We start from the raw sequence: 11637 nt of genomic DNA, 5'->3' as shown, positions 1-11637 counted from the left end.
TTTTTCAACATCAAATAAAAGTATTTCTGCATGATCTAAAGTTTGTCAAAAGACAAATCATCGAGACATTGATGCTAGTTCCAAGATAAACCAAACATTAAAATGCATTTTTTAAGTTTTGTTGTGTCAAAAAGTAATGTGGATAAAAGAAAAATATAAATACCGATTATAGACAATGACATCTACAAGCAAATATTGTAGAAGACGACAAAAATGCTAATGAACACTTCATGGCCTCAGATCGATTTTAATATTAATCTCCATCTTAAGACGTAATTCACATTTCACAATGTCTTGCCATTGTGAAACATTATAAGATATGTTTATCGAGTTTATCCAACCTATTAGACTAGTGTGTTCGCTACCATTTCAATTCACATAATGAGGCCTCTTTCAAAGTGCACAAGTGATCATGGCAATCTATTTAATTACGAGTATCACTAGCACAACTCACAAGAAGGGATATATTAATCATACAAACGTTCGATCACAATCAATACTGATTATTATATATAAGTTTAAAAAAAACAACCAAATCCCACTCCCACATAATAATCCGAGTAATTCCCCTCAATAAATAGTACCTACAATATCCTGTAAAATAGATCGTGGTCAACATATTGAACACAAAAGTTTATTTAAGTTTATTAACATTATTTGAAAAGAAAATGATCTTTTTAATGTATCCCACAAAGAAAATTTTGATTATTACCAGAATGATAGCTTACCATTGTTTGAATGCTTATTATCTATTGAGCTTGTAATATACATACAAGACCTAACTAGGCAAATAAAAAATTGTACAAGATCACCAACTAATGCGCATAATTGATGCACAATATTCCCCCATAAAATCTCATCCCGTCGTCAGCTTGCATCAAGGGAGGTGTGTCGCATCAAAAGTGATCCCAAAAATTGCAACACCCACAAGGACACGTCGGATTTTGTAATGTATTTGATAACTAGTTTTATAATCGGGTCCAGATACAAAATTACTTAAACTTGTCCCAAACCCAACCCCATTGTCATCCTTACCCAACAGGCCAACATATAGATAGTACTATAGTTGACCCAAAAAGAAGAATAACGTTCTAATTTTTAGAAGGCCGCTCCTTCGCATTTGTAAAAAAAATTCAAAAATATATTCCCACTCCTTTTCATTCCCCCCTCTCCCTTTCCCCCTCCACACACACACACACACACAATAGATTTTATTTTATTTTTTTGAATTTCTTGATATCAGATTCAGATTAAAAAAAAAATAGGGTTTTTTTTTTTTGTCATCATCAATCATTTAATCCTATGGAAGATAGTCCTGCTAGTAAAGATATTGAATTTAATAAATCCAGTGTCACTCCAAACGACGACGTTTTACCTCAAAACGATGACGTCATCATCTCCGGTCCGTCTACTTCCACACTATCTGTTGATCAATCTTCAGGTTATTTCTTTTCTTTTTTCCAAATATTATTTTTTTCATTTTTAGATCTAATAAATTATAATTACTGTAATATGATTTTATAGATTTTTTTAGTCAAGAATTAGATTGAATTTAATGGGGATTATTGTAAATCGAAAAAAAATCGGGTATTAGCTAAAAAGAATTCTTTTTATATCCAGGAACAGTTGAGATTGATCTTGATACATCGAAAAGCGGACATTTTTTCAACGAAGATAGTGACGTGAAAACGTCCGGTGCGGTAAAGGAAGACGTGGTATCGCAAATCGATGACCTAGTCATTGCTTTTTCGACTTCTTTTACACTTTCTGATGACCCGTGTTCAGGTTATTTCCTTGTATCTTTGGCATTGTTTCATTAGATTGAGTTATGTTTTATGTTTATGGAAAAAAGTTTTAAAATTATTTGATCAGGGATTAACCCGAGTTGAATGCAGGTTAAATTGACGAAGATGGGTTATACGTTATTGTTTAATTTTGTGTGATTTTATCAAATTCATGCCTATTTCGTGTCTTTTATGGACTTTTATAAGTGCTTTAGTACTACCAATAGAGTAGTTTTGGGTAGTATTTGAATCAAATTAGTTCTATTAGAAAAGTAATATCTGAAAGTTAAAGTTAAAATTAAAGATTGTAACTTGTAAAACAGCAACTTTTGAACTTCAAAACATCAAAAAGAAGACTTTCTAGTGTTAATACATATGTAACTCAACCTAAGCTTTGTGATATTGGTAGCTTAGTGAGGTTTTTGGTGAATGGCATGAGCATTATGACAATAGATAGGAGTCAAGTTGGTTTGGCATCTATGCCCCCTTCCCTCTAGAACGGGTTGGTGTCCAGTTAGTAAAGACATCGACTAAGCAGTAAGCACCTCGCCGTAGGGAGGGTATCTATTGCGTTAAGTCAGCTGTGACTGTGTTGCTACATAATAGTTCTAATAAGTTATACTTTGTATAGTTATGATAATGGACTTCTATCTTTATAATTTGCGGCCACACAATAGTGACTACTGAGCAGTGCTTGAATTCAACCATAATTTGTGTCTTGGTCCCTTTAAGCCATTTAAGTTTGCTTTAATGTTGCTCAATAGAGGATTTGTCTTCATATGCTAATATGCTATGATGATGATCAATCATAATTGTAGAACCTGATTGGTCCTGATTATGTTAGTAGCTAAATATAGTCTGTATCCTATCCAGGACATGGAAAGGAATCAAGTTTCGGGCAGTTAGGAACAGTTGAGGCTGGTGTTGACAAATTAACAAGTGGGCATGCAGAGAGTGATATGGAAGATGTTGGAGTAAAAAGTTCCAGTTCTTGTGATGACAGTGTTTTATCTCAAAGTGATGACACACAAGTTGTTACAAGCTTTGAGCAGTCAGAAACAGTTGAAACTAGCGTGGATAAATTAATAAGTGGACAGACGGAAGAGACTGCAGTGGAAGATATTAAAGTGAAAAGTTTCTGTGCTGCCAATGACGACATTTTATCTCAAAGTGATGACTTGAAAGTTGACAAAACTTTTGAGCAGTTAGGAACTACTGAGACTGGTGTTGATGAAACAACAAGTGGACAGATTGAAGAGACTGCTATGGAAGATATTGAAGCGAAAAGTTCCGGTTCTGCCAACGACAACATTTTATCTCAAAGTGATGAGCTGAGAGTTGATACAGAGCAGTTAGGAACTATTGAGACTGGTGTTGATAAATCAACAAGTGGACAGATTGAAGAAAGTGCTGTGGATACTGTAGTTAAAAGATTCGGTTCTGCCAATGACTGTGTATTATCTGAAAGGGATGATCTACAAGTTGGTACAAGTTTTGAGCTGCTAAGAATGGTTGCAATTGATCTTGATAAGTTAACAATTGGACAGATTGAAGAAAGTGCCGTAGAAGTTATTGACGCGAAAAGATCCCGTTCGGACACTGACAGTGATTTATGTCAAAGTGATGGCCTACAAATTGATTCAAGTTTTGAGCAGTCAGGACCAGCTGAGACTTATGCTGATAAATTAACAAGTGAACACAAGCAGAATACTCTGAAAGATATTGAAGGGAAAAGATCCGATACCACCAATGACTGTGTTTTAACGAAAAGTGATGACCTACAAATTGATGCAAGTCCTGAGCTGTCAGGAACAGTTGAAATTGATGTTGACAAATCAACAAGTGAACATATTAAAGAGAGTGCTGTGAAAAATATTGAAGTGAAAAGATCTGGTACTGTCAATGATGTTGTTTTATCTCAAAATGAGGAGCTACAAATTGATGCAAGTCTTGAACAGCTTGGTACAATTGAGATTGATGTTGATAAATCAACTAGTGGACAGATTGAAGAGAGCGTCGTGAAAGATATTGGAGTAAAAATATCCGGTGCCTCCATCCACGGTTTATATCAAAGTAATGACCTACTGATTGATCCAAGTCTTGAGCAATTAGGAACAGTTGAGGTTGATGTTAATAACTCAACAAGTGCACAGGCTGATGAGGATGATGTGAACGATGCTGAAGTGAAAAGATCAAGTGCCACAGATGCTGTTATGTTACCTCAGAGTGATGACCTACTAATTGCAGTTTCAACTTCTTCCGTACTTGCTAATGTCCACTATTCAGGTTATATCTTGTATTTCATTCGCTATTACATAAGATCAGCGTGGACTTTATAAGTACTTTTAGTGAGAAAAAACTAGTACTCTGTACACTACACCTTATACAGTTACTAATAGGCTAATACTATGAGTAGAGTTTGTTTGGTTAAAATTTGCAACAAATTATTTTATCTGATGTCTGAACTCTAAAGTCTAAATGCTGATGTAATCGGGATAACCATTTAAAGGAATCGGTTGGTTTGTGGCAATGTAAATCTATCCTTGACATTATTAAGTTGTAAGGATTCGATGAATGACTTGAACCTTTGGTAATGATTAATTGAACAGAATATTTAGTGCCCTGTTGTTATTTGCTACGTAACAACTGTAGTGATCAATTTGATTTGTTAGGTTTAATGCTTTTCTTTCCCTATTTTAATTATTTTCTTTCCCTATTTAAAAGGTTATGTGATTATTTATTTATTTATAAGGTTTTAGTCAGAGATCACGTTTACCTATATACTGACCTGATAATGTGCAAAAATTATAATGCATTTCTAATTTTTTTGGATGTTGGTAGACATGATTATTAATGCTGGTTTGAATCTGAGTAGTTTGTAGACATACCTTTAACGTGTGGAATTTCTTCTCTCACATCTCTGTTACTTTTTATTACTGGGATTGTTATTGGTTGTTTTTGGTGCATGTAACCTAGTTAAATTTGATTTTGAATGCATAAGGTAGGAATGTAGGATGGCTTTGATATCATTTAATGATAGTCAACGATTTGTGTAGTCTGACCACGGGTTGATCTAGATTATGTTAATGGCTAATAAATCTGGGTTGTATTCAGGACCTGGGAACGGCACATGCTTTGAGTATTTAGGAACAGTTAATACTGATGCTGATAAATCAATAAATGATCAGCTTGAGGAGAGTGACATGAAAGATATTGAAGTGACCAGACCTGGTGCCGTCAACGACAGCGTTTTATCTCCAAACGATGACCTGATTACTGTTTCATCTGCTTTCATACTAACCGGCGACTGTTCTTCAGGTTAGTTTCCATCATTTTTCATTGTTTCATAAGATTTAGCTCTGACTTTTTTTGTCGTTATTTTGTTTCATAAGGAGATGGATGATATGTTTATTGTTTAAATTTACAACTTCCTACCAATTCAAGATTAGCATGGAGTTCACAAGTGTTTTTATCTAAGAAAAACTGGTACCCTATATCATTAGTTTAACTTCAGACAATGTTTGTAACATGTATCAATCAGAATAGTAAGATGTGAAAGCTAAAGTGAAGTATCTAGCCTTTTTTTATGGAACAGGGGATGCATAGTTATGTCAGCAGCTATCCTTTTCTGATTCGTAAAGTGTGAAACTTCCAAGCTTTAAATTATTACAAAAGCCTGATCAGAGTATAGGGGCATGGGACTATTTTACTACATAAAATTGTACACTATCCTGGTGCTCATTCAAGTAAATTACTTGTGCAAGAATTCTTGTTAAGAGTCATGGAGGAATTGAACAGATCATGTAGTTTAAGTTATGATCAATGAAACTCTATTATTTTTATCGTGGGGTCATAGTAAGTGGCACCGAAATCCAAGTTTTCTTGAGGTCTAATTTCCGTCGATCTATATTTCATATGTTAAAGCTCTTCGCATTTTAGATCTTTGAAGTGCTCTGACCATTGATGAGTACAAGTCTTTGTCATATTGTAGCTACACTCTATCATTATGCTTCAGTCACTGAACATATTATCAATTGTGGATGCATTCCTGTTAATCAGCAAAGAGTAATAATGTATCCTAAAAATGAATCTTACGATTGTCACATGGGTGATTGGCAATGCTATTTTTTTTTTAAAGATTTCGCATATTTAGTACCTTTTATCACTAAGATCAGGATTGGTTGTGTCTTTGTTATTTTAAAGCTATTAAGGGTTGATAGAGTTATTACTCACTAGGTTCAGGTTGGTTGGCTGTAATGTGATTTAAGGATTGATATAGTTATTACTCAATACTCACTAGGTTGATTGGCTATTATGTGATTTGATGATGATCAATGGTATTTGACTATTTGTAGAACCTTTAATTGTATCAGATTTTATGTTAATCTCTAATTTTAGCTGGTGTCACATCCAGGACTTGGGAATGGGACGATTCATGAGCAATCAGGAACAGTTGAGATTGATGTTAATAAATCAACAACTGAACAGATTGAAAAGTGTGCTCCCAATGACGACCTTTTATCTCAAAGTGATGATATACTGGTTGCTGCTTCGTTCTCCACGCTTGCCGATGACAGATCTTCAGGTTGTTATTGTTACTTCTTCTTTCCCCCATTGTTATATATAGCTTTGCTCAGTTCCTTTGTTTTCCTTGTGAAATAGAACAATTACTTGGTGGTTAACTTGAGGTAACATGAAAGCAATGGACGATTATTGTGCTAGATTGGATTCTACTCTTAGGATGATTATCGAGATTGTGAATAACAATTACTTTAAGATTAGTTATGCTGTTTGATCTTGAATAGTTGTGGACATTTGTTAAATGCGTGTAGTTTCTTCTTTCGGATATCATTTGAATTTGTGATTGGCCTGTCTTCTAAGAAACATAAGTGGGCATAATCATTTACGATATCTGTATCACTATTTGGTTGTAATTTATAAAATGTGAATTTTTAAACAATCTTAAAGAAAGATAGCTTCGTAGTATCAATTTATCTGCTTAAATTAGCTTAAGCTTGTTTTTGTATGGGATTTCATGAATGTTTTACGTTTATGGTATTTACTAGTTGAGCAAAGACGCTTTTAGTTGCCAACGGCAATTTTGCTACATAATATTTGTAATTGATTTGGTGCTCATGCTAACCTACCGCTAGTGTAAACGTATCCGACTTGTTTAACGTGGGATCTTGGCGAGTGGTGCTAGAATCCAAGTTTTCATGGCAGTTTTTACATCTTGGAACAATCTCCGACATTAAATTAGTATTAACTCTTTGTAAGTTGTAGTTACAACTCTAAGATGATGGTAGGTGTGAATGTGTGGATTAGTAATGCTGTTCAATTCTAAGCAATTCTATTATTTGCTGCATGTACCTTCTATCACATGCTTGTTTTGTATTACTGAGATTGTGATTGGTTGTGTCTTTGGTCTTTATTCATTCTTTTTTCTTTCTTTCTTTTTTATCATTTTTACTGAGTTGGTGGGTCGCCTTTGATATAATGGTGATGAAGAATATCTGTAAAAATTCACTGATCCAGATTTATGTTTTTAGCTAATTTTATATGTGTTACATCCAGGACTTGGCAGTGATGCATGTTTCGAGCAAGTAGGAACAGTAGAGGCTCATGTTAGTAATACAACAAGTGATTGTGTTGAAGAAATGGCTGAAATGGTTAAAACATCTGAACCTGTCAAGTCAGGAAAGAATGCAAAGTTCAACTTACGAAAAAGTTTAGCTTGGGACAGTGCCTTTTTCACTAGTGATGGTATGTAATATTTGTAACTTAATGCGTATTGCATTTTTTTATGGTTTCATTTTTAAAATTTTTTAGTTGTAATTTTACTCCCCTTTCTCAAAGTTTCTCTTCATTTGCCATAAAAATGTTAGTATGGTCATTTTACCTATTAAATTCTTAATTGATCAGATTTCCTTAAGCACTCAGAACAACTGATTTTTTTTTGAATGGCACAGCCAAACACTCCCTTTGTCTTGCAATTTCAAGCTCATTCTTAAAATCGCTTATTTTTTTTACATAGGTGTTCTTGATGCGGATGAGTTGTCGACCATGATTGATAGAGGTGAGAAGGGTGTAAAATATCAGTTACCAGGAATCGAAGAGGAGGTTTACAGATCCATGGATTCAATCTCAACTTTAGAAAGTGACAATTTGTCACTTGAGTGTCTTGAGGCTGAGCTTTTCGAAGACATTAGAGCTTCAATCCAGAAATCTACTAGAGCATCTAACCCAATTAATTCGAGTATCAAGGTATCACCCGGAAACGGAGATACACATCCAAATGTTGGCAGCTGTGAGTAACCGAGTTTTTTTGTATTTTATTTCATATTAATTAGTGTGTCCTCATCTTGTGGACTATAAACTTTGTACTTACAGCCTTGCAACTAATAATCAATGTTTAGCCAAATTCCCTTTAGATAGAGCAATTGGTTAATCCAGCTTCTCTTTTTTTTTCTTCCTGTCTCTACAGCATCAAAGGTTGATCATGAATCTGGAAAACGGGTATGCTGTTATGCTCTATTGCTTTTATAGTTGAACACTATTGTCATGGTTTTATTTTATGTTTATAATGGATGATTTCACATTTACAACTTTCGATATGTTTTGTATTTGAATGTTCAGTTGAAGCCTGTTGCAAGATTTAAAGACAATGGTTCAAAAGTTCCGCAACCCAAGATAACAAGAGTAAACTCCACATCAACATTAACAAAAAGAGCTTTGAGTACCAATGTTGCAAAGAAGGATCATGATATTTTAAAACAAGCCCATGGTAATCACAAGATTCATGTCTATCTATAATATTACTCTTCCATTTGACAGTACAAAGACCATTTCAAATCATGTAAAGGTGGCCAGTTGGTGGTTTGAATAATCCAAAATGGGGCAGGCGGCTTGGTAGACCCAAAAAGGTTTTCTTTTACATTAGAGAGAAATTACCACAGTCGGCACAATGCCACCTCCAATCTCTACATCAAAATTTCTCCTTGCAATCAATAAAATCTGGCTTTAATTTATTTTCATATTCATGCAACAGTTACTCAGAAAGGGACTAAAGCAGCAAAAACAACACAAGGACCAAAGGTAACTGAAGTGATTGGTCCTCGAAGGGGTGTTCCGAAGCCTTTGCCTAGTTCCAAGCCATCTTCATTGGGATCCAAGACAGAGCCCACACGACCTTCTTCATCATGTAGCAATTCTAGTAGTTGCTCTTCAGGAGCTGATGTAAAAACCTCAGTCGACCTTTCAAGAAAAAAAGTTGAACCCAAAACCGGTAAACTTACAGCCAGATCAGTTCCCCAAACATCTTCAAGGATTATCACGAAAACCAAAGCGCCAGCACCTGCTAATTCTCGTCTTCCATCCCGCTTTGTCTCATCTAAACTTTCTTCACGCATACCTTCTGCTAGTTCTGCAAGTGAATGTTCTTCAAAATCATCATCATCAACCTCTACTATCAATAGAAAGTCTACGCCCAGGGACAGTACAGATACTCTTGTTTCTTACAGATCTTCTGTTGAATCAGCGTCAAGTATTCATTCTACTGATCAAAATTCAAATCAGAATGGAAACCAGGCGGTAGTTGTCCCTCCCTCGCAAAGTGGTGCTCTTTCTCGACCTCCATCTGTTCAACCAACAGGACTTAGAATGCCTTCACCCAAGATCGGTTTCTTTGATGGGGTTAGTTCATATCATCTTTTACTTATTATCTCCTATGAAATTTTTAATAATACATCATAAGTTACATATCTTCCAGAGTCAAGTAGGCCTTTTGAAATTCTTTGATGGGGTTAGCTCATATCATCTTTTATTTATTATCTTCTATGAAATTTTTAATATGATGCATCATAACTTACACATCTTCCATTTGGCTTTTTGAACATGGAAATGAATATGAGAAATATAGTGCATGTTTGTTTGATGTCAATGACTTTTACAAAATCCACAACACATGGGTTTGTAAAAACCCACCCCTGCCATGGGGAGTTTATAACACTTTTCTCATACACACACTAAATCTCATTAGTTTCTTTTTATTTTTCACTTTCTCTTCTTACATACATCCTTATTATTCTTTCTCGTTTTTATTAATATTTAATAATATAGATTGTTTATTTATTTTGTTTCAAACCTATATCTATACCCATTACAAATCCCATTTAAAAACAAACACCACCTTATACTTTCTTTTAGCATCATGTGCACGGAATGTTCGTGAAAAATCACGCTTACAATGTTTGTGAAATCGTCATTGTCATGCAGGGAAAATTAGGTGTTCGAACCCCAACTGGAGCTATACAATCTCAATCTGGGTTGCCAACTGGTCCAACCAATTCAAATGGTGTTAAGGATGTAAACCTTCCCCAATCTAAAACAGCATCAGCTCATACAACCATGAAACAAAATAAACAATCCAATTTTGGGAACAAATTATCCTGCAAAACCAACACGCTGGGAAATGATCAGCTGACGATTTCTAACAGCAGTTCGGAGGTGCGTTCTCTTGTTGCTGGGAAGGTTAATAAAGTGGATAAATCTGTAACAGAAAGCTCAAGGGCTCCATTTGCAGTCAAGAACTCTATCTATGATAAATAGCCAACTGATTTACTGCGTTACTTTTGTGTTACCTTAAAGTCTGAGATGCAACATTTGTTAATGTGTTTTGAAAACAAGAGTTTTATTTGCATTGTAAAGGGTTTGAGTTTATTCTGTTCAATTGATCACTTATGATGTTTTGTGATTTGGTTTATTATTCTATCCAGTTTTTCCCTCATTAACTTAATTTTGTTTCAACGCTTTTTGTTTTTTCAAGTTACAGTGTGTCATGCAGTTAAGTTAAACTAGATTTTAAACTTCGGTTTCAGGCTAATTTTTCTGTTAAAATCAAGTATATAACATTCTACACACATTATATACATGTTATTTGATTGATGTTTTGAACCACAAACAAGGTGTGTCTATTTATTTTGTTTTTCTAAGGCAAGTTAAAAGTATATTCAGAAATAGTTCATACAATATATATAAATTGTCCACTATAAAAATTGATCTCGTAAGTATATAGATAATAACATAACACATGCAAAAGAAATCCTGTGATTTGACAAAAAAAAGATCTAATGAATTTTTTTTAATAAAACCTTTTATGTAAAAAAACCCTACAAACCTCCCATATATAACAAACTAAAAAAAGAGATCGCGCTCCGCTACGATTGAAAAAAACGATTAACCATTTAAAATTCGAAATTGATAATTCAAAAATAAGAAAACTATGAAATACATAATTAAAAAATGTTAGTAAAAATTGGAAAACTAAAAAGAAAACTTTCTTTTGTGTTTGGTAGACACGAAAAGGGTAAGGATTCTTTAAATTGAGTGCTTAACTTGAGTCAAGTTGAGAAGAACTCAGCCTTTGAATAAAAATCAATGGTCAATATTCAAAAATGATCATTGAATCTTAGCTTTTGATTTCCATCCAAGGCCAAGATCATCCTAACATGAGGGAATCCCCTCCCGCACGAAAAAGGCATGGAAAGGGAAACGTGATATAGTTACATATATAGTAGACATATAGTCACCGAACCCCAATTTATCCATATGTGTTCTCCATTTCCCCATTCCCTTCTGGATGGCTTTTTCTCAAATAATAATACCACTTTCTTTCCAAATAATCATCACAAGACATATCCAAGACTTCTTCCAGTTTTTCGGATTTTAGTTACACAATTTAGACGATGTTATAATCTTGCGAATGTGGTGATGATAGTAGTAACTAGTAAGTATAGACCTTTATAAATTAATAATTTATCCTGAATAGAAATAATAAGATAACACGAGTAATTTT

The 11637-nt window shown here is 34.2% G+C and overlaps 1 protein-coding gene across 2 annotated transcripts; it reads left to right on the top strand.

Moving 5' to 3' along the window:
- Positions 1-1255: 1255 nt before the first annotated feature.
- Positions 1256-10572, top strand: LOC122580920. Of its 2 annotated transcripts, XM_043753064.1 has the most exons (11): positions 1256-1441; positions 1621-1785; positions 2658-4070; positions 4899-5102; positions 6199-6369; positions 7359-7547; positions 7819-8091; positions 8269-8300; positions 8421-8568; positions 8833-9476; positions 10059-10572. In XM_043753064.1, exons 1-11 carry the CDS (start codon positions 1303-1305, stop codon positions 10389-10391), a joined length of 3711 nt encoding a protein of 1236 aa, XP_043608999.1. In that variant the 5' UTR covers positions 1256-1302; the 3' UTR covers positions 10392-10572. The 2 variants fall into 2 exon arrangements, with proteins under 2 accessions (XP_043608999.1, XP_043609000.1); XM_043753065.1 differs by lacking the exons at positions 6199-6369; positions 7359-7547; positions 7819-8091 and having other exon boundaries at positions 1257-1441.
- Positions 10573-11637: the final 1065 nt, after the last annotated feature.

This window comes from Erigeron canadensis, chromosome 9 (assembly GCF_010389155.1).
Source record: "Erigeron canadensis isolate Cc75 chromosome 9, C_canadensis_v1, whole genome shotgun sequence".
Classification (NCBI taxonomy): Eukaryota; Viridiplantae; Streptophyta; class Magnoliopsida; order Asterales; family Asteraceae; genus Erigeron; species Erigeron canadensis.
Note: the sequence above shows the minus strand (reverse complement) of the source record. Positions and strands in the feature narration are given on the sequence as shown.

Coding starts and splice junctions, on each gene's coding strand:
- LOC122580920 (XM_043753064.1), top strand. CDS start 1,303: ATGGAAGATAGTCCTGCTAGTAAAGATATTGAATTTAATAAATCCAGT. Junction 1,442..1,620: donor ATCTGTTGATCAATCTTCAG/GTTATTTCTTTT, acceptor TTTTATATCCAG/GAACAGTTGAGATTGATCTT. Junction 9,477..10,058: donor AGATCGGTTTCTTTGATGGG/GTTAGTTCATAT, acceptor ATTGTCATGCAG/GGAAAATTAGGTGTTCGAAC.